Source organism: Gavia stellata, chromosome 14 (assembly GCF_030936135.1).
Source record: "Gavia stellata isolate bGavSte3 chromosome 14, bGavSte3.hap2, whole genome shotgun sequence".
Classification (NCBI taxonomy): Eukaryota; Metazoa; Chordata; class Aves; order Gaviiformes; family Gaviidae; genus Gavia; species Gavia stellata.
The window spans coordinates 18,004,871-18,031,175 of record NC_082607.1 but is presented as its reverse complement, the minus strand read 5'-3'; the positions used below and the strand labels follow the sequence as shown (position 1 = coordinate 18,031,175).

The 26,305-nt window shown below is 36.6% G+C and overlaps 1 protein-coding gene across 3 annotated transcripts in view; it reads right to left on the bottom strand.

Moving 5' to 3' along the window:
- The window catches only part of STAG2 (STAG2 cohesin complex component), an 81,628-nt gene that overhangs the window by 43,380 nt on the left and 11,943 nt on the right, over nt 1-26,305 (bottom strand). For all 3 annotated transcript variants that reach the window (XM_059824533.1, XM_059824535.1, XM_059824534.1), the window contains exon 2: nt 74-218. In XM_059824533.1, coding sequence (XP_059680516.1) covers nt 74-117 — 44 coding nt within the window. In that variant the 5' untranslated portion in view covers nt 118-218. The remainder of the gene's footprint in view (nt 1-73; nt 219-26,305) is intronic.

Sequence of the window (26,305 nt, the reverse complement as noted above, 5' to 3'; positions counted from 1 at the left end):
CCAACCATATGCATTAACACTAAAAAGAGCCAGTACATTTAAAAATAAAAATACAAGTTCTTAAAACACTTACTGAAGGAGAGTAAAATCAGTAGGTATTTCTGGAGCTGCTATCATTTCTTTATCATCTTCTGGAACACCACTGTATTAGAAAGATATTCAAAAACCAGTCTGAAGTACAGGCTTACTTTTCTTTCTTCCTTTGTAGTGGACAACTTCTACAATAAAAATAAACAAACATAGTGAGAATTTTTCCACATATGAAGGGGTAAAAAAATTGGAAACACAGAAAATTTAGATCATGCCACCTTCTGTTTCCAACTAAGCTTTGTCCCGTTTAATGGTCTTCTATTTTTGTCTCCTCCCATGATCTTACTACAAAAGTACCTCCACGAATCTTAAAAGCATGAGAGTAACATAAAACGAAAAAAAAAACATTTTGCAAAAAACATTTTCTGAATAGGATAAGCAAACTGGAACACTTTTTATTAACAAATTGCAAGTAATAGCTTTTATTTCTAAATCTATGCTAGATTTAAGTTTGAACTGTAACACCATGCACTGCAGAGCCCAGACTTACCAACACTAGGATACTTCTACTCAGCCAAATCAAAACCAGATTTGATGTTAAATTTAAAGCACAGTATGTGTACATTTAAGGACATTATGTATACCAACTTTGTATATCTAATTTGTAAACTTCCATGACATTTTCCACAAAGATAAGCTCTTATAACAAGTTCTTATAACCTAGCCAGCTGTTTCACAACTCCCTGTCTTCCAGAGTTGATAAGCCAGGCTTACAACAGTTTTAACATTTAAAGCATTTGACAAGACGCTAAGATTATCAAGATAGACAATACTATCCACATGTTATAAAGAAAAACCTCAGAAACAGCATAGTGTTTTATCAAGAAAACTAAGATTGTGAAATACTTGCTTTTCAACTTAATTACAATATTGCCACCTATTCATAAATTTTGTTATTTATCTAATTTTCTTATGTTTAAGGGGAAAAAACCTCATTGGTTACTTCAAGTGTGAGATTTAACCATGCAGGCTAAAGTTTTCTATGTCAATTGTCTGCCCCAGGCTAACTTTTATACACTTAAATTAAGGAAGCATGATGTTCAGGTATTTTAAAAGACACACTAGCAAGGAGAAAAATCTTCAGAGTCAAAGTCTGCTGACTCTACAGCTTGCTGGAGTGACTAGGTAGTTGAGGGAAAGATTTAATTTCAGCATGCTAAGCACATGTTGCTTAATGTCTCGTAGCTATGCCTCAGAAACTGCATTTCAATTGAGCATGTAGATAGAGGCCATACATTTTTTTTTCCTGCAAGTGCTTATTCTGAATGCTAGGGGCCACTGTAGCTTCCAGAATTTAGAGTGCTGAGAGAAACCATAAACTCTGAACTTACTATGTTCTCTTTCTTCACATTTCACACAATTACATAAAAGCAGAGAACCAGAGTGGAAAGAAATAGTGGCAAAAAGAGAGGAGGTTCAAGACAGGCTGGTGAATCTCAAGATAGTCCACAACTACTGAAGCATGCTCCAACAAGAAGACAGTAGAAGAAAAAAGCTTCAAAAACATCACTGATGCAGAGTGGCATCAACCTTTGTCACCCCATTCCTCCCTTCTCTAAACCACACGGGCACATGACCACTGCGTTTCATCCTCTCCTGCTCCATTTATACACTCTCTTTAGCAAACAGTCATTCACAGGCAAGGTAACAACCCCTCCCCAGCCATTTATCCTTGTAGGCTCTGCCATTCAGTATCACCTGATTCAATTCCCCAATAAAATGGGCAAAATATACCTCAAGAATTTTCTCCCTGGATTATCAAGTTAAACTGGTTCAACAGCAGGAATCCAGAGCCAATGCATGGGAAACACCAGACTGCCATGAGCAGGGGAGGGAAGAGTAAAACTCCCTTCTTAGTTCCTTGCCACCAATTACACCATGCAGGCTGTCTGTAAAACTATATGCTCAGTCGGTGACATATCAAAAGTTGGTGACGTCTACACTTTGGATTTTTTTATTTTTTTTTTTTTTAAAGATTTGCTCTGATTCCTGTCAGCAACTTAACTTGGAAAAGTACAGCACACTGTAGTGCCTTGGTCATCAGGCTAGCACCTGCTCAGAGGTGCACCGGGCAGCGGGGGGGGAAGGAGAGAAACAGGAAAAAAAAATTAAAAAGACATCCAGCAACACAAGTCCTTTTCGGGGCATGCTTGTGATTCAGTCCCAGGGCAAGACAAAGATGCAAACTTCAAAAACCACACTGCTCAGTTTCAAGTTCAACCTGCCTATCAACATGTTATTTGACTTTTTCGATGTTGAGAAGCAACACATCTACTAAGGTGACAATCAGGATGCTTATATGTAAATTTCTATTATGGCTCATTAATACGACCTATTTACAATATTAAAATTACCTATTCCAAAAAATTTGAAAGTACTGAGAAACAAAGCAAGTTAACCACTTATTCACAGAATTAATACGTTTTAGCTCCCTTTATGAAAAGTACATCTATTGTCCTATCAAATTTTGCAAAAATTCCCAATAAAGTTTCTTACAATCACAAAAATATTTTAAAGAAAAAAATTGGTAACAATACTATGAAAAAGGATGGGTAAATGATTAAAGTATGTATTCTCTACATCAAACAAGTCATACAAATCATTTGAGAAAGCCAGCTGGCTGCAGTTTATACCAACGTGAACGTCTTGTAAGAACCGTTCCTTTTAGTACAAACAACAAAATGTAAAAGAAAACATGGCATTGTTTGGTCAGAATCACCTCATAAAATGGGAAAGAAATAATCAAGTTCTTACTAGCTTAACACTTCAGCATCTAGCAAGATTTACATTTCAAGAATTGTTTTTCTTGAAGGAAGAAGAAACTTGGCCCTCATGAGTGCAACTATATACTGGTATTATGGAAAACAGTAGCTACAGATGAACACCTTGCAAGAATATATGAGGTAAGACTGTAAGGGATCTCCAGCGTCAAGCTCAAACTCCAGCAATAGCCAAAAAACCCCTTGCATTTGTCCCAGTAAAGGGTAATTTTAGAAGCTTTACATACATACAGAATATGTCACAGACTTCCGATTCTCAACCAGCAGGGTCCATCTAGCCCAGCATGCCCTCTCTGGCAGTGGCCAACAGAAGCTGCCCAAGGAAGAACACATTTGCTTTGTTCTTAGTAGCAATGTTTTCCCTGAATACCTTCCCGGCATCCAGAAATAACTCAGGGATTTTTTCAGCCAGAGAGGCTGTCCCTATGTTTTATAACCCCTTATCAATATTTTTCCATTAATATTGCCAATTACTTTTTGAACTCAATATTCAGCAACGAGGGTATTCCACACAAGAACTTCCACAGCCAAACTCCATGCTGCCAAGAGGCATGTTCTCTCCTTTGAATTTATCACTTTCCAATTTTATTTGATGTTCACTTGTTTTGGTACGGGAAAACACTGGCACTGGTCATTCCCCATTATCCTTGATCTCAGTAAATGCCTTCTGGAAATCCAAGACTACTGCCAGCCCTGTCTTCTTCATGCAGACACTTGATAACTCATTCGAAGCACCCGGTTTGGGAAGTCAACGAGAAAGGAAAACAGTCCATAGACGCATCCTATCAGAACTTTTAAAATATACCAAGTTCATCACAGTGCAGTCTGAAAAGAGGAAAGCGAAGTTCTTGCAGATGCCATTCCGAACAGCGAAAGTCTACATTATCTATTAAATGTGGTCTAATAGCATATTATTTTAATAAGTTAAATCTAAACCGAAGTGCATCATAAAAAGCAGCTCTTCTTCAGTTTCTTTTTTGCATGTTTACAGCTTTCCAACTTTAATTTTCCCAAGCAGATACTGAAATCTCTCAAGTCTGTGAAAACTTTCCAAAGTCACTCAACTTTGTGAAATCATAATTAAATTATTAACTATAAAAAGAAAATGTATCCTGCTGAAAGATCACAAGGTGGAGCTCTAGCCTAAAGCTAACTGAAGAAACTCCAAAAGACAGGTCATCCAGAGGTTGACCTAGTTATTTCTGTGCAATAAACTTTATAATAGATTGCTAAAACTGCAATAATATTGTAGCACATTTCCTTTAGATTTATATTTAGATTACATAAAGACACCAGAAGATTGCTGTGTCTTTTCTGAAATAAATGCATATACAAGTTTGATTCAATGACTCCCCCAAAGATAGAAATGCATACAGCTGCTGTAGTACGACTAGACTCAGTATTTAGTGTTCAAAAGTAAGCAGAAGAATTTCAAAATACATTTTAATAGCAAAAATAATGTAACTCTTTATTGTACCTTGCCATTTAAAATTTTGCTAACAAAATGTTAATGGAACAACAAAAGTAGTCCAGGAACACTAATCATACATAATGTTGCCAACCCTAAATTTAAAAGGAGTTTCTGTTTAAAATAATTTGACTGATAAAAGCAAGAGCTAAGCATGAAACACTCTAAAGAACTCAAATGTGTCTTCACTGAAAAACAGATGTAAATTTTAAAAGGTTATTTTTCCCTAATACATGAGTAATTAATTCAGGCATGGTTGTGATTAACTCAAATATACTGGCCAAATGTTGAGATATGGCAAAAGTTGACAAAATTCATCAGCACAATTCACACAACAACACATACCTGCGATCAGCAGCTGTTGAGTATTACCTGTTCTCTCACAATTTCTATTACATGCACATATAGGCTAAACAAACATTAATATAATTCAGCAAGCAGCCTTTGTTAAAAGAATATGCATATATACACACAAAAAAATATATAACTAATTGCAAGATCTGCCCCAGAAGCTTGTGTTTCATATGCTTCTGTATACGCAGTAACTAGAGTATTACTTCACAAGCTCACAGCAAGATGTTTCAGGTAGGTGCCCTACACATGCCCTTTTTCTTTTTTTTTTTTTGGTTGCTTGGCTTCTATTATCTGGAAGTTTTATAAGGCAAATCAGTAAAGCAGTTATTTTTCTGGGCAAGACAGAGATGCAAAGTTTAAAAATGGCTATGTGGGCAGGACAGAGATTTTAGAAGTGTGGGGTGGCTGTTCAGAGATGTATTGATTTTCCCCATAATTCAGTTAATCACCTGTAAAAATCAAGGACCTCACTTTCTTAATTCAGAAAATTAGAACTTCTAGAATTGTGATGCTGAAGCATGTGGCTAAAGTTCATCCCTGAATTATTTATCTATCCATGAATGAGAGATGCTGATGCTTCAGAACCAATTACACAGCAGCAACAGTTAAAATGCTAGTCAGATAAAATTTAAATAAAGGATCAGAAGTATGTCCAATATCTTCCCTTAACAATTTTAGAAGAGAAAGCTGTTATCAACTACATCACGCCCTTCACTCCTTTTCTGATAAACTAGAGTATGTCTAAACTTTTGTTTTATATAATAAAGGTTTGGTTGCTTGGGGGTTTTTTCCCCCCCAAATAAGTACGCTTCTTCATATTACTTTTGTATTCATCTTTGTAAGTGGATTTTTAAGCGAGATTTTGAACAACTGCATGACATTCCCTACAGGCCTGAAAGAGTGTGTTATTTCTACTTGTGTGATTTTTACTAATATTACACAACCTAGCATTTCAGCTGCCAAGAAGCTTTAAAGCAATTCTGTAATTTGAGTAAAATACAGAAAACATACTTCAAGTAGCATTCTGTATTGTAACAACTGTACTTTAACATGATTTAGTTATAACTGTATCAGCAGTTTTGATCATATTATGATAGCAAAATCAAGACTAAACGGAACAATAATGCAAGTAATACCTTTAGATGCGTGGTTATTTTTGTGCTGTTTGCTTAACAAATGAGTCTTGTAATTTCTTTACAAGAAGACCTGAACTAGACATCATCAATCTACATTCTTCCATGCTTACCAACAGAGACATGGTCTGTATACACAATAACAGTCCACGGTGCCAAAGTCCTGAACAGTTAACACTCCAACAAAGAACCTAAATGACCTAATTTATACAGGTCTTATCTTTTCATTCTCTTTCTCCACAATTTAATTTTTTCTAAACTTCCAGCTCTTACACCCCCTCCACTTCTGTCCACACATCTCTCTTTCTCTCGTCATCTTCCAAAAAATGGAAAAGCAATGCTACGGTGGCTGTTGCTATTATGCCATCACACTACCGTTTTTATTCCCTGGCCTGCTCTTTATTCGATTTTTATTATATTTGCTCTTCAGTTCATGCAACAAGTCTGCTGATTAAGTGGGAAAGAGCCGACTCAGAATATGCTTTTCGACACTGTGGGCTGCTGCTGAAAGCAGCAGTCTTCCTTCCCACTCCCCAAACACACAAGAAAGTTTCTGATCCCTTCGAGCACTCAAATGAGCCAACAGCAAGCTAATTATGAAAACAAAACCATTTTCTCCCCCCATGATTAGCTCTCCATTGGATCAGCCAACTGAATCAACTCCTCCTGCAGCCACACAAGTCCCTAGATGCAATATCTGAGGCAGCTGAACTCTACCCGTTCACAACAAAGCCCATGGCGTGCTTTGCCAATGCCAGTGCATCACCAGATGGGGCAGAGCCCTGCTGCAACGAGCGACCGGGTGTCTCAGAAGAGGAGTGGCAAACTGGAGTCCTTGCATAGCTACTGCTAATATTCCTCCCCTTCCCTTGGGAGGGCCCACAGCCAACAGCCCGCTGCTGTGGCTCCAGTGGGGCAAAGCAGGCAATAGGGCCCAGATCCCCCGCTGGGCTCCCACTTGTGCACCTGGCTACCTGCCGAGGGGAGAGGCAGCTCTGCAGGTAAGCACCTAACTTGTGACCCCCGCGCCGCAGGGAGACAGCATGTTCTATCTGTAAATTCATCAGGCACCTGCCCAGTCTTAGCTGTCTCCTTCTCAAAGCATTCTCCTTACTCCTTTTTCACACACATATCCTACATTTGCATTATACAGCAGACTGCACCTATACCTAAATAACCATTTGCTTCATACCAGCCTTCAGACGAGAAGCCCAGCTAACAGCTGATGGTGACCACCAGAACCTGAGAAGATGACCAGCCAGGAAACAGCCAAGCACATGGAAAACATAGGTCCCCAGAGGCAATCCACACATCAGTAAACAGAAAGCAAAATTTGTTTTCACAGTTTAATGCTGTGAAAGCAAAAGCTTAAACAGACTGGGGGGGGAGGGGGGAGAGATGGGGGATTTAAAAGGCATATGAAAGAAGTCAGGCTAAAACCTAAAGTGAAGGTTGAGACTTTACCCCAAGTTTAGAGACCTGAGAAGTGATTAACACAGAAGGACCTCTGTAGCACCCTAGTAACTCTGCCAACCTCAACTTCACCATCAAATAGTTGCCCTCTCATTAAAAAGTATTTTTTGGACTTCTCCTGTCTTTATTAAATAAATATGTGGAACAACTATTATGGAAGGAAGAGAGCATGCTACAGTGCTTCACATTCATACAATTACTCATTGAAGTACCATTAATAACATCAATATCTTTAATGCAGCAAGTTAAATACCATTTTGAAATATAAATATACTGTTATGGTTTGAATCATATGAGGTTTTTACATTGGTATTTAGTAATTTACACTGTCCAGTAAAATGTGGGTTTAAAACACTTCATATAAGCATTACAAAATACTGAAAAAATAATCAAGTGTACAATAAATGTAACTACTACTCTTAAAGGGAAGAATACCTATACTACTCTCTAATGATTCTGCCCAACAGTATTCCTGAGCTTTGCTAGAACGCACCTGGAATTCCCATACATGTTTAAAATGGTTTGGTTTTGGATGTCTTTTTCAAAAAGCAAAGGTAAGATAACAAAAGTAGAAGTTACACCTCATTGTGTCTGTCACATCTTCCCCTGCCAAAGAAGAGATGGTTTCCAGATGTTGCAGTCTGACTGCGTGGAAAATGAGGCTCTTAGGAAGAATAAAAGCCAAGTCGGATGACAACCAAGATTTAAAAAAAAAAAAAAAAAAAAAGGAAAAAAGGAAAAAGAAAAAAAGCCACATATACCTACTTAAGCAAGCCAAAAGAGGAGTACTAGTTCATCTGTGATACAAGGCAAGCACACCTCCCAGCTGCCTAAATGCCCTAAAATTTCCAAACTAAGCTACAGAATAGATCAATATGCCCCTTTGCACACTGATTTTTCAAAAATGTAGTCCTTTGCACATCCCCTTAAAACTTTGGCTCTTGTAAAAGCTAGGGATGAAGATGCACACACACTGTCCACAGCAAGCAGGTAACCAGCTACACAGTAAAAGCCTAGAACAGAATTAGCATTGCTCAAATGTGCAGCCAACAGTGATGAATTACTTCGGTACACACGGCAGAGGCAGGGTTTTCCAACCAACAAGGTATCCCATCTGGCAAGTTCTATATTTTGTTCTTCCACTGGTCAATGTAAGCCTGCAAGTTGCCTCGCTTTGTAAGAGCCTCAGCTTCCCCTCCTACCATATAGATTTTCCCCTTTGAAAAGTCCAGGTCACTAGGGTTTTGTGCCCAAAACTTTGCTTGGGCATTTCTAAGAACAACTGCATTTGATGACTATAAACTCTGGAGGGGGGACTACACAGTACATACTGCAATAGTGTCAGCTGCTACTATAAGATACAGTCAATATTAGATGACTGAAATAAGGGAAAACCCCATATAACTACTGAGGAGTGGAAAGTAAAATCTCTCAAGCACATCTCCCAGAGTCAGCTCATATCAGCCCAGGTCATAGCGCACTTTGGATAGTCCTTTGAAGAGCCCACTGTATTCCTCTGTACTGTGATCCCAAGCCTTCTAAGAAGAGAAAAGGAGAACCAGCTCAGTTCTGTGTTTTGACAGCTGAGATCCACCAGAGTTTATTAGCTGAAGCTTCACACTACAGAAAAATGGCTGAACTACTTCCAGATGATAACTAAAGAGACTAAGTCCAGCACAAAAACAAACCGAAAAGAATTTAAGTCAAACTGCATTAGTCTTAACTGGATCGGTAATGTGAAAAAAAAAAAAAGGGGGGGGGGGGCGGGGGGAGTGCAGGTTGGTGTGTAAGAATGCTTCATGCCCTGTTCCATCCTGCTTTCTTCTCCTGCACCATCCCAGCTTTTTTTTTTTTTAACAGGCCTGGACTACAGAAAGGACATCACTTTCTCAGATTCCCTATGGGCCACCTGAGGGAACACAGCTGCTCTGCACCCCAATGCAGTGCATTGGGGTCCCATCACCCTCTCATTCTGCTGACTACTGTAATTATCAGTCTCACAACAGCAGTATTAAACTCTATTTATAGTGAAGCTCCAAAAACTGCCATTACCTTGGTGTTTGTGTAAACAATCAAGAGCAGTCATCCATCCTTCCCTGGCTCCAATGAAAATTTATGCCATCAGAAAGGAAAAGGAATATTTAAGAAAAAAGGAATAAATATTGTGCCGCATCCAAACCAAGCAGTATGACAGCTAAAACCTAAGCCCTTCATAAGTGGATTATGGCTCTTTCAACAATCTATCTAAATAATCATCCTTACAAAATAAAATTCAAGCAGCTACTCATGTATGCAAAAGTTGGCTTCACCTCTAAACCAGAAGAAATTAAGATAAAAACATTGTTATCTTTCATTAAAAAGTTATCTCTGCAATTCTGCCTACCCCAGAACATCTGTGCTCCATACATCCTCAGTCATAACTTCAAGATTTTTAATACCCAACATTTTTTTCTTGTTCTCCCTCATAACATTTGGGATAAAATCCCAGTTGGTTTGTTCGGAGATCTGCAGCACTGAATACTAATTTTATATGAAACAGCAGTTGTGATGTGCATGGCTTTCCCCCACACAATTTAGAGAACTGAATATATTCACAATGCAGAATGTTAATAATCCATTAATGAATTCATTACCAGATGAAAAAAAATACATCTTACCATCACCAAGTCTAAAAATCACCCTCTCTTTCTTTATTCATCCTAAACCTTAAAATTATGGGAGAGATAACTGGTGCTGAAACTTCATGTATGGAGACCTAGAGTTAGCTATTGACATTCATTAAACATCCAGAAGAAACCAGCGTGGTCACTTGTATACGTCCTAAGAACATTGCAAAAATATTGGCATTATTCAAATCAATAAGTTCTTTCAGCTCTGTAATTGCTTACTTGTGGCAGGTAACAAATTACGCCAACTGGTATAGTACGTTACAGCTCTCCCTGTTCTATGAAAGCTAAGATGAAGAAAAAGTGTCAAAACCATTTTTTTTAGAGACCAAGCTCATTTTACTAAGTAAGCTGACAAATACTGAGAAACTCTTGATGTGTATAAAACATTCTGAAGCAAAGGTTAGTGAGACTTGTCCTTTTGAAATTATCTTCCTTTATAACTCTCTCAAATACTGTGCATTAGGCACTGCAGGGATACAGGAGCATCCATTCCACACAGATCCAAAATACAAAATGTACTGCTTGTTAGATCAACCAAAATTAAACCTTAGGTTTCTTCATTTAATCTAAAAAGAAAAAAATATCAAAAAGCTATACCCTTACATGTTTGTTCTTGAGTAAATTCGTCATGTAAATAAAGCGAGTAGCTCCCTCCTCCTTCAAAAGGCAGTTATAACCTACAGCTAAATTTGTATTTTGTTGAAAAATTACTGGTTGCATCATGCAAGTATCATAATTTGTAGTAAATATTTGACTTGAGCAATGTTCCAATACATAGAAAATATTTTTAAAACTACAACTATGACACTTATTAGCTCAGCAACACAGTAGAAGCTGTTGAGATAAGGTAGTTACTTTCAACCCCTTTTTCCTGTATTTTCTTTTTAAAGGAGAGGGGAAAAAAAAAAGAAGAAAAAGGAGCAGTAGTGCCAGATGTCTCAAACAAGCTACATGTGCTATGATTCCTCCCCCTTCCCCCACTCCAAGAGAGGCATTCTGGAACGGGGTGTACCCTACAGCATCAGTTACCTGATTTCAGAGAATTGCTCCATGCTCTTGGAATTGCATGAAACTCACAGATTTCTAGGACCCCTGAGATACCAGTCGCTTACTAATACCCTCACCTCCAGCAGATGAAACAAGTCTCACATGCTAAATGCTGCAGTTTTCTTCTTTTTCTTCCTTACAGCTGAGACAGAAATGCAATCTTTAGGCATAAGCAAAGAATTCAAACTATTGTTTTTACCGTATCTCAAACACAAAAAGAACCTCCTTTTAGTCGTCATAGTTTACTAGCTCCTTTAATACAAGGCATACCAAAACCCATTTTTCTCTGTTATAAGTTAGTTGGTAAGTACATATAAAATGTAAAATAACATTCATTGCAGTGTTGACTGTATTGAATTAAAATATAGCTGTTTTCAAACAGCAGTTTAATACTTGTGATTTTGTGTGGAAAATTCAAATAAATTTACTGCTTAACAACCCTTTCCTATGACTCTTAACAGGCTGCTACCCGGGGGGGGGAACCTAACTAGATCAAATACTATCATTTTATTGGGGGATTGGGGGGCACCAACAAACAAACAAAACAAAACAAAAAAAAGGAAAGAAAAGACACAAGAACAACAAGAGAGAACAAGTTTTCACATTTCATATATTCTGGTTTACAGTCAGATCTATTAATGACAGCTCATCTTCACTGATAATTAAAGCTAATATTCAGAAGTACAAATAGGGAGGACTATAGAGCTGATAAATCCCCTTTTGCTGACTTTAATTACATGGGTAGTAACCTCCAACAGAGGGATGGAAAAACCCAACTGCCACAGCAGAGATCACCAGAGGACAACTATCAAAACCTATAGCTGTCCAACAATTGCATAGAAAAATGCTCCAGTCACTCACTATAGTTTCAGCTTTTAATTTATTATCTGAACTGTATCATCTTCTGTGGTTTTCAGTTGATGATCATATTTGACTTATCAGTTTGAAATTACCTCTCATTTTTAAAACAAGAATTGCCAGATTGCAAGTGCTGTATCTGTCACCATGTCTTCCCCAACAATTGCTGTGGTTTCATAATTAACTGCATTCCTACTCTTAGCACAGGTTTTTCTTCCTCTGTTTTGTACTAAATACATATCCCCCACCTCCCCACACTCAAATCAGAAATGGGTAACTCAGCAGTTGAGAACACAACATACTGTGTAAGTGTACAGGACTTTTTCAGTCCTACTTTAGTTTCTCTGACTTTTCTCAGTAAATAATAATTCCAACTATTTTAAACAGTTGGACAGAAGAGGGATTATTTAAAACAGGCTATACCTCTTTTGGATTGCTTTGATCTTTCTACTCCATTTTACATTGTACAATGGAGCAATGCTGAAATAAGTCAACATACTTTCTCTAAACCACACGTTTAAATTTCTGAAATACAAAATTAAATCTAGTTGAATTCCCCATACTAAGTTATTCAGTTGTCCTAGCCATTTAACTCAAGTGCAGTGTTTCTTTGATTTAATTAGTTAGCCATCAATTACATAATTATTTATTACTCCCGTGTTGAACTCAGCAGACTCTGCTCTTACTTATGGCTAACAGATTGTGTTCTCATAAATTATTTTTACCAATAGCTTGTGATTACCACTGAGGATCCTAACATCATATCATAACATCTAATGGCAAATAAAAAGTTTTTCACCAGGCAAGATTCTGCAAAATCATTTACTACTTAAAGCAAGTTTACAGCTCATGAAACCAAGGTCCACTTACAAAAAAAAAAATTCAATTACATATAGTTTGTTATCACAGGGCTGGCTATTCATTATGGGAAAAGGGAAGAGACTAAGAATTAAGTAACTAGACTAGGATTCATGCACGTTTAAAATACCTCTATACAAAAAAAATAACCTAATATACTTAAGTATCATCAAGTAGCAAATTTTTTCAAGTCATGATTTTAATGCCCCAGACACTGACTTCATAAGAACACTGGACCAGCACTAAGCTGTGTTACATTAATCTCTTTACATTATTAACGCCAACTGCCAACTTTGTGTTCTGCTTACTCAAAAAGCCACTTAATGTTTAGAATTGCTCTTACAATAAATCAGCAGCATAGAATTCTCATGCTGTTGTACCGCTAATCAAGATTAAAAGTATGGTATCTTGTTTCAAATAGGTTTGCACTCAAAGTTATCTAAAATTTAAATGAAATCCCTATACAGGCATGCCACTGGAAGTTATCATCACCTGACAAAATAGCTACACATAATGTTTAGTTACAATAACACAATGCTTTGACTGAAACATATTTACCATCTTTACTTCACTTTTGCTTGCCCATATACAACTAAGCATAATCAGGTTTAATGTTTCAGAGTAAGGTTTAATTCCTTGCCTAACCTATATGAAAAACCTCTCACTATTTTGGTCATGATCTATTACATAGGTGGCAAAACATACGTTACTAATAAATCAATTGATCTGAAGTCATACCTATAATAATCCTACTGAAACACACTTATCAGATCCGTCTTGGAAGACTCAAATGTAAATAATCAAAGGGGGTACATCTTTCCAAGATTCCCCCCCCCGTTTCAGCACCGACTGCTGCTTTCTTGTGGACATCATATTAAGAAGAGTTTACGTATTAAGAAAACATTCTATTTGGAGTAAGTCTCCTATCCTCTCCACAACAAGCATGCTAGGGCCCATCAGTATGTATACCTGATCCTGTGCAATTTCATAAACTCGAAAGGTGAGACTAATATTCCGTTCAAAGGATGCTTTCTTGGCATCAGACTGCCATGTTCTTGAAACAAGATAAACTGAATTTTAGCAAAAATTAGGGAAAGAGGTAATAACATTCAATCTAATTGTTAGACAAGAACATTTTTATCTGAGTGTAAATTAGGTCTGGCGGTTGTTCAGCTTGACCTCCACTTACTATAATCTTGCCCTAGGGTATGAAAATCCTAGATCATTAAATGCTATGAATTTAGTCTTGCAAGCAACCTAAAATGAACCTGCAATCAGAGCCACAGTTTTCACCTGCTGTTAAGAGTTGAAGAGACAATACTGATAATAGATAACATCGCGTCAAGTTAGGCTTTCTGTTTGCTTTGGGGTGGGTTTTTTGGGGGGGTTTGTTGTTTTTTTTTTTTTTTTTTCAAGAAACACAACTACTATCTCTACCCTTAGCATATCATTTTTAATTTCAGGGTGGTTTTGAGATTAAGGGAAGTAATTACCCTTTAAACTCAGATGTCTAGAGAAAAACAATCCACCTTCTTATTTTTATGTGTGTATGTATATATATATATATATACACACACACACACACCTATCTCAGTTGGAAGTTTGGGAAGTTTTTCTGAGAAAAGATGGGTTAATATAAAGCTGCCCACTTCTTTCAGTTACGAGAAACATTTCAAAATGCCAGCTTTCCTACAATCCTCTAGACAGTCAACAGACATTTTAGGAACTGCTACCAATTCATTACTGTGAAACAGATGCCTGCCAAAAAAAATTAATTACAGAACATAAATTTTATTACTGTGTGAATTAACTTAAGACTTTATATGTTGAGCATAAAAACTACTCTAGAACCGCAGAATCTGGTATAACACACAGCCCACTAACAAAACAAGGCAGAAGAAAAAAAAAAAAAACAGAAAGGTATGTAAGCACTTCTTGCAGCTGATCATAGCAAGATACACTTGCTAGGCCCCAAACTAGTAAAATTCCCTCTTCTGCAAGTCTTAGCTGCAGGGAAGGAAAACAAAGGTAAGAACAGCAGACCAGCACAGGAGCCAGACAGCAACACAGAACCTTTAAAAAGGTCAGAGAAGGCTGATGATGGACCACAGAACAAGCAATAATTAGCTACTTGTGAACTTAACTTACATGGTAAGGGAAAGTCTAAGAACATAGCTAGAGCATTTTAAGGACTAAAGCACAAGAATGGCAAAGTCACAGCTGTTCCAACAGCAAAATCAAACAACGCAAACACCATCTGAGAAAAAAGCTTTAACAAAAACCAGATATATCACTTGATTTACAGAACTCTGCACAAGTCTCCCAGGGAAATAACTCCAATTAAGATCCATGCGTATTAATATAAATAAGAACGCATAGTAAGTGTTAAAAATTAGATACGAAATCTTAGCACTGAATTTACACACAGTAAAACGCATACTACCAGTGACAAGCTCTTAAGAAGCCTTCTCACCCTCGTAGTAGTGATACAGAGAAACAGAAAATACTCCATCAAAATTGTTGTTCACACAGCTTTCTCACAAATAAATGCATAAAACCCTTAACACCCAGGACATAGTTAAGGAAATAATCCTGGCATTTCACACTGACTACAAAAAAAGCCAATCCACAAAGGATACCTTATTAGTTTAGGCCTAACAGAATGTCACCAGGTTTCTCTGCAGCATATACAAATACTAATTTCTTCCCAATCAAAATAATGGTATGCCATTCTCTATCAGACCATATAATGATGTTATTAACTGTATCATGATTACAGACTACAAGTAACATTCTACAGCAATGAAGGTTTAACCATTCTTTACATTACAGTATTTCTAAATTTAATTCTGTATTACAGCCCAACTGGGTATACATATTTTAGAATTGCAATCACAGTTAGCCCCCTCAAACCCCTCAAAAGAACACATCAGGGAGAAAATTAAAATTGTTTTGACTCTGGTAGGTGAAAAACTGTAGAGTATAAATTGAGAATTTTAATGATATCAACATATCTTCACCTGACTTCCTCAAGAATCAATTTCCTGAAGTTTAAATAGAAGGGAAAAGATGATTTTGCAGAGAAAAAGACCAGCATTATTTCCAGAAGCATATACAAAATATTTTCACTTCCTTCAATAACCCTGAAGAAAGTGAAGTACTCATCAAGCAATTCACTTTACATATGAGGTGACTCCTTGGAGCAACACAATCAGCAATTTCCAGCTCAAGAAATGACCAAGTATTTGCTGGATTGCAATATTTACATCCCTCAAGCACTAGCATAAAATGATGCCGTTAAATGGTTCCCCTTTACCAAAACGATATTCTTGTTCAAAATGGAAGCTAGTATTTGTCAAGGGAGAGAAGACAAAGAAGTGCCCTGGCTGCCTATTTAAACCAAATCTCTCACCAATTAACACATCAAGGTTCATGCACTATGATGATTCCCTATCCTGAAACAAAAAGAACAAATTTAAGTTTTGATACCTGTCATTCCCCAAATTTACATTAAAATAACAGACTAAATAAATATTATTTATTATTTATAAATAAATCACAATCTCATTTTATATAAGCAGCAATGGTTTACAACATGTCCATCTCCAGCACAGTAGTAGAATGTAAACAAAGTATGAAAATATATGGGTGGTATGCACTAAGTAACAAACAAATAAAAGATTTAAACCATGGGGGTTGAAATACCATTTGATGTTCTCCTATCACACAGCCTCTAATGTGCAATATGACATGCTACTTGTTAACAGTTCTCATCTAGGCAACATGAAGCAAAACACAAAAATTCTGGATGTGATTTTTGTTTTCTGGAGCACACAAGCCTAAAGGAGGGAGAAGCAATATAAAAAGATATTTAAGATAGGTGCTTTAAAGAGACTAACTGATTACTAGAAGAAAGGAAGGAACTTGTATCTGCTCTAGGAAAATGAAGAAAAAACATTTTGTAGATTTTTACAAAATTAATTTTTCTATCAACGTTTCTGTCAGCAAGACTAACAACTAGACAGAACCTACACTGGAATGACGAGTACAGGAAGAAACCACAGAGCATGAAAGAAGTCAACAAAAACTAAACACACTAGAGAGAGATCCTTAATAACGAGCAGGACAGAAATCACAAATGAGAAGGGAAACACTATGTAGTGACCATGTTTAAATATTCAGTACTAATAGCTAATAATCATATTCTGTAAGCAGCAGGAACAGAGGTGTGATGTTGCAAATGCAATAAATCCCCAAGGAAACAATATGTCTTCAAGATGTTCTCTAGAACTGCTTATGGTTGATTAAAGCAGCATCAATAACACATATCTAGCTATGCACAGGCAGGTAACAATCACCCCACACTGCTAGCGAGAGGGAAAAAGTGAAAGACCACATGACTTGTGGTTAAAAGCCAACAAAAAAAAAAAAAAAAATCAAAGAAAACTGCAGAGCTGGCATAAAAAGTATTCATCTTCCTGGTCTTCCCCCAGCCATTTTATAGTAGACAAAATTTCTGCCATGTCTACTCCAGTGCTGCCTGTACTTTCGCATGTGGGGAGAAAGAAAAAGGACAATGCATCGTAACAGATTATATCTAGTTCTCAAAACCTTCTTGAGTATTAACATACAGACAGGACTCCCACTTGCATCTCTAATAATCAATATATCTGCTCCTGTAGAACTGGCTCCCTATGTCCTTTATGATCCCTACTGATCAGAAAAAAATCATGAGCTACGCATTTTTACAGAATTTTTTAAATCTCACTTTAACCCGTGACAATTGCTTGGAACTTCTGGGAGGCCTCTGCAATTCTTCTCTAATGAACTAAAAATCCTACAAGCACATAGAGTATGGGCAGTCAAAATACAAATCTAGGCAGTAACTCATCAGCTGATTTATCACTGGTCAGTAAGAAAAGCTCTGTCACAGTTCCAACACTACAAGCAAAATTATGTTCAGCAAAATCCATTTGCAGAATATGTATATATTAAAAAATGTTGCCCACCATAAATACTTGCAAATATATAGCCATTATTCATTAAAAAACCCCAGCCTTTTAACTATACCAAACTTATTCCTTAAAACAGGCTATTAACCTAACAGTTACCCTTCAGACAAGGCAAGCTTTGTATTGTTCCCTGAAAAAGCCATGGGTGTTCTCAACCAATGGTGTAAGAGAAGAAAAATTATTTTTTTCATTTTAAGCCACCAAGTTGCTAAGAATACTGTGGAATCCAAAACATTCTTCTAGAGGCTACCTACTTGAATCTCACATGTTTTAGTCATGTGAAAAAACATTAAGAACCCAAATACATACAATTTTTTCCCCACAATAGGACACTAGTGTAGCTTCCAGAAAAAATGCCAGAACAAATGCTACTGACAAGAAATTAGAGGATTTCTTAGAGGGATATGAATTTTAAAATAGACCTTTAAGCTACGTATATTGTACACAGAAATGCAAACAGCTAAATACAGTTGCCAAAGCATAAGGAACTGGATGACCATCCACTACAGACAACCTACCAAGGTGTTTTTGGCTACTCTAAAGAACAACTGAAACATTATAGCACATCCCAGTTTTAAGCTCCCCTCACTAAAATGACATAAACCAAACACCAAGATCACTGACACTCATGCATTTTAAAAAAATCTTTTAAAAATCCTCCACTAGCTTTGCTTGAGAGCAGGAGCTACAACGCTCAGCTAACTTAACCCTAACAAACTCCACTTCCCTTAAGAACTCAGCAATTATCCTGCTCACCAATTTATCCGTGATCTTCAACAGCCATTTTTCTAAGCTTGTGTTTTCACAGTGCAGTTTACGTAGCACACTTTATTGCATGCCCAAATTAGATTAGAAGCAGTATGCATTTAAAAAAAAAAGGAGAATTACGTTAACAGAAAGTTTCTTTAAAACATTTATTCAAAAGTACAATACTGTACCTCTCACTCCAAAGTAATTAATCATTTCAATTAAAGTTGGCTGGTCTAATGTGGAAACCTTTCCTGAGACATTGAAAAAATGCTTGGGTTTTATCCTCTCCATCAATACATACAAGAGCAAAATGAAATTTTAGTCCAAGAACTGCTTTATGAACTTGAATTTATGACAAAGTTGATTTTGGGCCTTCACATTTCTATGGGTAGGGAAATCATAGAAGCCTAACAATGTATTTCAAAAAAAAGAAAAAAAAAAGCCTTTGTAATACTACACAGGAAACTGCGCATCCAACCAAATAATAGCGAGTGACAGAAAAACAGGGAAAACATTTTATTTCTCCTTTTCCAGCCTTTTGCCCTAACTGGTACTAAGTGATCAAGTCTTCTTCCACAGATATGAATGGGTCCCTAAAAACCAGTGTGTCCCCTAGGCTTTCTTCAGCGTAGCAGGTTTTTTTAAAAGGTCCTGATGGAGTTTCCTACGCCTTGTCAGTGGTAGTTGTTAATGTGGACCCATTAGCCTACGTGTCCATTATTGACAACTCCCCTGTTTCTACTTGCTACGCTGAAAACCATTTACCTCACAAGAAGAATTAGCAAACATCAATGCAAGAAAAATATTTTTTTTTTTTAATGCAATTAAATAGGGCAGCACTACCATGTCTTTCAGGGAATTCCTAACGACAGAGGAGTTAACAGGGTTAAAAGACAGATAATATTCATAAATCTAGATCTGTGGGGGCAGGAATGAGGGAGAAGGAGGAAACAAATGAAAATGGCATGGATAAAGAATCACTTCAGGAAGGTAACTGCTACCAAATTAGAATAAGAAGATTAATATTCAGCCATTATGAAATGGACAGTATTTACCTACCATATAATTCAGTTTTTATTAAGCAAAATTAGTAGTACTGACTCTTTTGCAATATCTTGTGCCTATATTTTAATTAGGCTCTCAATGAAGATAAATTCAGTATTCTAGTGATAAATCACAGTTATTAGAAACTTCAATAATAATATAACTTATGAATTCCATTTTGTACCCCATAAAGCAATACAGGTAGATAACGCATATCAACAGGTACACTCGCCTATACTGTCATCACACAGTTCCTAAGGAACAAGGCTCAGGGGAAGAACAACCCAGTCTATTCTAAGTAACTGTATGGCATTTTCAGAATAACCATCTTACTCAAAAATTAAGTCACCAAGGGAAGAGTCTAAGCACAGGAAGATCTACTTTACAGGACAGTCAAAAACTGCAGCATGATACTTAAATCACACCATCTTCCAAGTTTCTACATAAACATCTGCCTTCTGTGCCAACAGGACATGAAAGTACACTGCAAGAATCCTTTGACAGCGACACCACAACTGTTAACACTTGAACAAAGTAGTACCCTATCACCCAGTCACGAAAGCTTGCCATATGCGAGGCACACAACTACATTTCTGATAATTTTGCATGAACACATAATGCCAGATCTGTCCTGGATAGAAGATGTGATTCATCATTAAACCTGTTTTGAGAATTATAGGTTGATTTTACAAACAGGAAGAATAAATTGGCACCTTCCTAACATGTAGCTGAGGCATTTTAGATTCATTGACACTTAGAGTGCTGCCAGGTCTTTTTCACAAAGGATGGGCACCAAAACATGGCTAGTTTGTAGATTACAAAAACCATGAACTGAAGCAATACTAAAACCAGTATTAGAGACAATGACAGCCCTTACTTTATCAAGCACTGGCTGAATTTAGTGCTTTCTTTAAAACAACACCTATACTGGAGGGAAAAAAAAAAAAAAGGGAAAAAAGCACCCAAGAAGAAAAAGGGGGAGGGGGGAGGAGAGACACAAAAGATGACGCAGAGCACATAGCCTCAAATGTTACTGTTACTCTAAAATACTGAAGTTAAAATACAATGGTATTTTAAGAAGAAAACCAACCCTAACTAACATAGCAGGACAAAGTATCCCCAAGAGTAAAGAGAAACACGTTATTTGCACAGTAGAATCAATACAGACTATAACAAACCAAAATACTGTAGTAATACCCAACAGCAATACAAAATAGTACTTCCAATCATGTTACCAAATACCTTCTACTACATTTTCCTTAAAGACACTCCTTACTGTCTGAAGTTTGCATTTCCTTCAGTGCTGATTTGTCATTATACTGTATCATTAAAATATTCTAAACAAGTGTTTTCTTACCATTTTTGACAATTCTATTTCTTGGTAATTTATATTTCTCTCAAACTAAACAACTTATTTTCCTCTCCTTTTGATCTCGTTCCATGTATATCCATACAAAGACATTCCTTAGCATTGCTTTCTCAAGATTTGAGGATCTAGTAACAACACTGGTGAAATGTATTTTCCAAGTAACTGTTTTTGTATGCCAATAACATTTTTTGCTTATTATCGTAAAACGATATTAACGGTTCTGATTTGGTGTAAGATATCGCTTCTGAACGTGACAATTGCAGCAGTTAAACCTTTGTGTGATGCCCAAAATAGCAGTATTTTTACAGCAATATGTAGCTTATACTGTTTGACATGTCTAACTGATTAATTCCATCATGTACATGTTCACTGAAAAAAACTGCAGAATCTTCCTCCATTTTATTTGGAGTATAATCTGTTCCCACATTAGTGGCTCTGGAGAACCACTTAAATAGAAGTAACAATATGATAAAATTTTAGCAGTTTGTGAACATAGAAACCCCAGATTTTTAACACTCTAGACTATGTTCTACTATATTGTGATACACAAGTCCCAATAATAATAATAATAATAACCTGCAACACATACCCTTCAACTCTAAATGTCATTGTTAAGTCTTTTGTGCAGAAACTACCAAATTCTAAAAATTAAGTATATATTTAAAACCACCACGCTCTCCAGCAGTTAAGGGTTTTATATGGTTATTATTGAAAACTTAGAACATAAAATGCATTACACATACATTATACAAAATCAATTTTTAAAATGTAAGCATTTCTGCTAGTTCTACTCACTTCCCTATTTCACAATCTTTGCCTTTTATATGCCTTCTGAAATTGTCATTCACCTTTAGAAAAGGAAGCTCTTCAATGGCAACAACTTGGCCAAGTAATTTCAGATTTTTTTCCAGTATTCCTTTCAACTATCAACCAAGAGCACATTTTATACCATTTTGAACAAACTGCATTAACTATATCTATTCTCTTTTTTGCTAAATAATTAACAAAACTACAAACAATAACCATAGTAGTTTGATAATACAATAAAATAGATGGGTTGCTACTCGTGAAGGGAACAGTCCCACTGCCCCCTTCTCCCTGCATTTACTTCTGGCCATATCTCATAGTCAAGGGCGCTTGTCAGACCCTTTGTTGAGCAACAATCTATTAATTTCTTTTTCAATTAATTAGCCTTCCAACCGTTTAGTAAGTTGAGCTGGTTTGACAAAAGAGTCATGTGGCTGGTGCAAGAAAACAGCTCTTTTCAAAATCAGTAAGACGCTACAGCAGACATGATCGACTGTCAAATTATGTAAAAGGGAAAAAAGAGATGTCCATACTGTTTTGGTAGGCAACAACTGCTTTAAAAGTTGCCATACACTGCTCCAAATCTAGCTTATCATCTCTGGCTAATAGCAGTATGATGCATACTTAGTACAGCACCCAAATGCCAGTACCAAGTGTTATCTAGCCAGCTATGAAACACAAAAGCTGGGCCCCAATGTGCTGCTTTTCCAACAATAACAATAATTCATAACTTACTCTGTTTTGTGGTGTCTGAATAAATGTTCTGACAAGCCAACAGTTGATCACCTTTGCCTAAACCCTACATAAAATGGCAATGAAAGCAGCAGAGATGTGACAGACAGACATTACGTCCCTGCTGAACAAAGAACCACTAACTCATTTTACCAAGTACAGCCAAGAGTGGTCTCATTTAGGTTCTATAATCCATTACTATCACAATGTTTCTTCAGCATATCAGACATGATTAGAATCTGCCATTACTCTAGATAAAGCCAGCACTAGCTGTATTCAATCACCGACAGCACTCACCACTGAATAGTTTAATACTGTAAGAGTACATAATGAGAACTAGTTCTATTTCTAATGATTTTCTTCATTGATCTGCGTAGCTTCTAAAAATCATGCTATTACCAGAAAACAAACAAAAAGAAATTATTTTTTTACTCTGTTCATACCCAAGTTGTTTTGACGAACATTTTGTCAGATGATAATCAAATAGAAATACAGTTTTATTCCATTTTAACTAAGATCGGAAGAATGCTTAGAACAGTACTAGGCCTGCATATGGGATAGTTATGCACGCTTTTTTCGTATAACACTACTTTTCTTAAAAAGCTATATCTACATTTTTGACACTTTGTGAAGGTCCATTTAATTTCTAAAGCTACTGAACTTCACAACAAACAAAAGAAAAATCTCATTAGCTAAAACTCAACAGCAAATTAATAAATACATAACAACCAATTTAAAAATCAGTGAACTGTTTGGTCAAAGACAAAACAGAACCAGAAGTAAAAAATTAGACCTTCTTCAACAGACTTTTTCTCTCTGAAATTTAGTCAGCTTTTAATGTGTTACAAGTTACAATTCAAACTTGCTTACAGACTAATAGAATTTTGTTCTCAATATTCTGCAAACTATATATTCCCAGAGACCATACATTTCTGTCAGACTGATTTTATTTTTTTTACAATAATTTAGGAAATTTCTCTTTCAAACTGCCTGCTAAAAGTTTAAGACAAATATGCCCTATCTGCTACATCATTTTCCTTAGTGTTCTGCAAGTGTCTCCACGATGCAACACAACGCCACAGAAAAGTATCCGGGCCAGTCCTGCTGCAGAGAACAAGAGAGCTGTTTTAGCACAGTACCCCATCTATACTAAGATGGCCCTGATCTCGGTATTTCTTCCTGTTAGTCCACACTGTTTCCAGCATGCAATTTACTGTATAGACCTGTTCTTGCAAATTTTCGTGTTTAACTCCCTAAGGAAAAGTTGCAATGACAAAATCTTGGAAGCTTAAGTCAGAACTGCTGAAGCCTCTCTTTAAAAGGATGCTTAACATGAAAACATATCCAATCCAATTTGCAAAGACACACTTTTACAACTGTAATATGCATGAATTTATAAACTACCTGAAGAAAAGAGTATTTTACAATCTCTTTGAAAGAAAAACAAGCAGTAGAAAATCTGGGTAATACAAGCTAAAAAGTACAATTACATAACTTTCTGTAAAAACTGCCACTCAAAAGGGGCATTTTTATGAATTATAAATCTGTTTCTTTTAAATCCATATGCTGATTTTTCAGACACTGCTGCAGCAAAATACTTCCATACAACACACTAGTCATTTACAGCAGATCAACAGCATAGACAAAAACCAACATAATCTTAATTTTCTAAGTAGAGTATGCGATCCTAGTAAAATGTACACAGCTACTTTGGTTTTGGTGTTGCAAGAACCTTACTGTAAATAAAACACTAACAGCTTAATGAATTTGTCATACCAGTTATATTTAATAAATATCAGTTAACTGAAAACTACCTTTTATAATGCCAGAACACAGATATGGAAAACCTTAATAACTTTTTAGCACAGGTATACAGTAAATATTCAAAATAATTTTCAACTTAAGACTATGTTTTAAGATCAATGACAGACAGTTCTTAAGAAGCAAGCTCAGAATGAACATTATTCTCACAGCATTACTTGTTATGAATATGCCATGGCTCCCCAGACTGGAAAGAAATAAACCTTAATATAGCAGAAACAAAAACTAGCACAGAAAAGCTTGAAATACCACACACAAAATGAGCAAAATGCCATTCCTTCCAGCAGTCAGCATCCTACAACACACGGACCTCCTGAAGAGTAGCACTATACTCTATTCATAACTTTTTTCTACACCACACTAAGCCAGAAGGGTAGAGTGACAAAAATGGTATGTTAATAAGATGATAAAGATTATTCTTAACCACAGTAGTTACAGCATTCTGTTCTTCTGACACCAAAAAAACCAGGGGTCATAACTGGCTGTTACTGATTTATACTGACAGAAATTGGGCTCAAATGTTAAATAAAGATTAGTTAATATTTGCAGAAGACTTTGAACATACAAAATGCTATGTAAGTAGCACGTATTAAGTCTTCCCACACACTCATTTTGGCATGCCTCCAAGCAGGGAAGTCCCACAGAAACATTTCAACAGCAGTAAGGAGAAGCAGAGCGAGCTCAGGCAATTGCAGCTATATTCACAACAGTCCTTCTAAGGAGCACCTGCAAAACTGGGGAGAAACAATGCACACTAGCCACCCTCACTGCCTTCGACAAATTCAATGCCAAAAAAGTAACTCCTGTTCCAACATGGCTTATATAATAAATGGATACTGAACAACCTGAATCTCTATAATCCTATGTCCAGCCTCAAACAATCTACAAAATTCCAAAAACTTTGTACATTTGGCTTTCCTATTGTCTAGTATTTCTGACCACACTACGACTTCACAAAGCAAAATCACAGCCTACAGTATAGCTGTCAGTTTGATTATTCACATAGAAGCTTATTTTCAACAAATCATAGCTTCTGCCTAGAGCAGACCAGTTTCCCCAGATCTAAATTCTAAAATGTGAGGAATTAAGCAGCGAATCACTATGCAATAGTTTCTGATCAATCAACAGTAAAGCTCTTCCTGAACACCTAAAGAAGAAAGCTGGCATCTTCTTAGCTTGTTGAAAAAAATCAGAGGATTCCACATTGTAAAAAAAAAAAACCACTCTGCATGTTTTCTTCGGAGAGTGGAAGAAAACAAAATGCTCTGAACTGAGATTAAAGTGAGGTAGAAAGGAGAGGCAGGCAATGCGTTCAGGCATTATTTGGTCTATTTCTCAGTATCTCTGAAGGACAATATCAATATTTTATGAGATTTTAAAAGGGTATGTCTGGTTTAATTATCAGGTACTCCCGGAGATGAGACTTGTAGCCTCAGCATGCCCCCAAAAACTCAGAAGCTATGCAGGAGATGAGTTGGGAGGGAGGAGACTTAAGATCATTGCATAGGACAGTCCACATTTGGTTGAAAGGCCAAAGGGAGACCTCACGTATAGAACTGGCACTGCAGCTTCCATAAACCACAGAAAACTCGAGAGTGCAAAGGCTCATAATAAGATGTAACCACAACAGGCTGGTAAGCATCCAGCTGAAGGAGGAGGGTTTTGACAACAGCATCTGATTAACCATGCTAAGGCTGGAAGAAAATCTTGACGGGAGGAAACTCTTCTATAACCGTTCCTAAATCTTCTCTTACCCCTTCCGCCTCATTCCAAGTAACACCTGCACAACTTCTAACCAGCACATAGACTGAAACCAAAGAAAAATGTACACGATCTTCCTGCCTGCATAAATTAATGAAAATCAACAGCAGTCCTGAATTTCCTTGTAGAGCTCTAATTGATCTGTGACAGACTACGTAACATTTCAGAAAAAAAAAAAGATAAAACTGAGATCACTACAAAGATTAGAGGATTACTTTTGGAACTGGCATATTGCCCGAATGGTTTTTAAGAGTAAGATCACGTAGAAAAGTAGCAGAC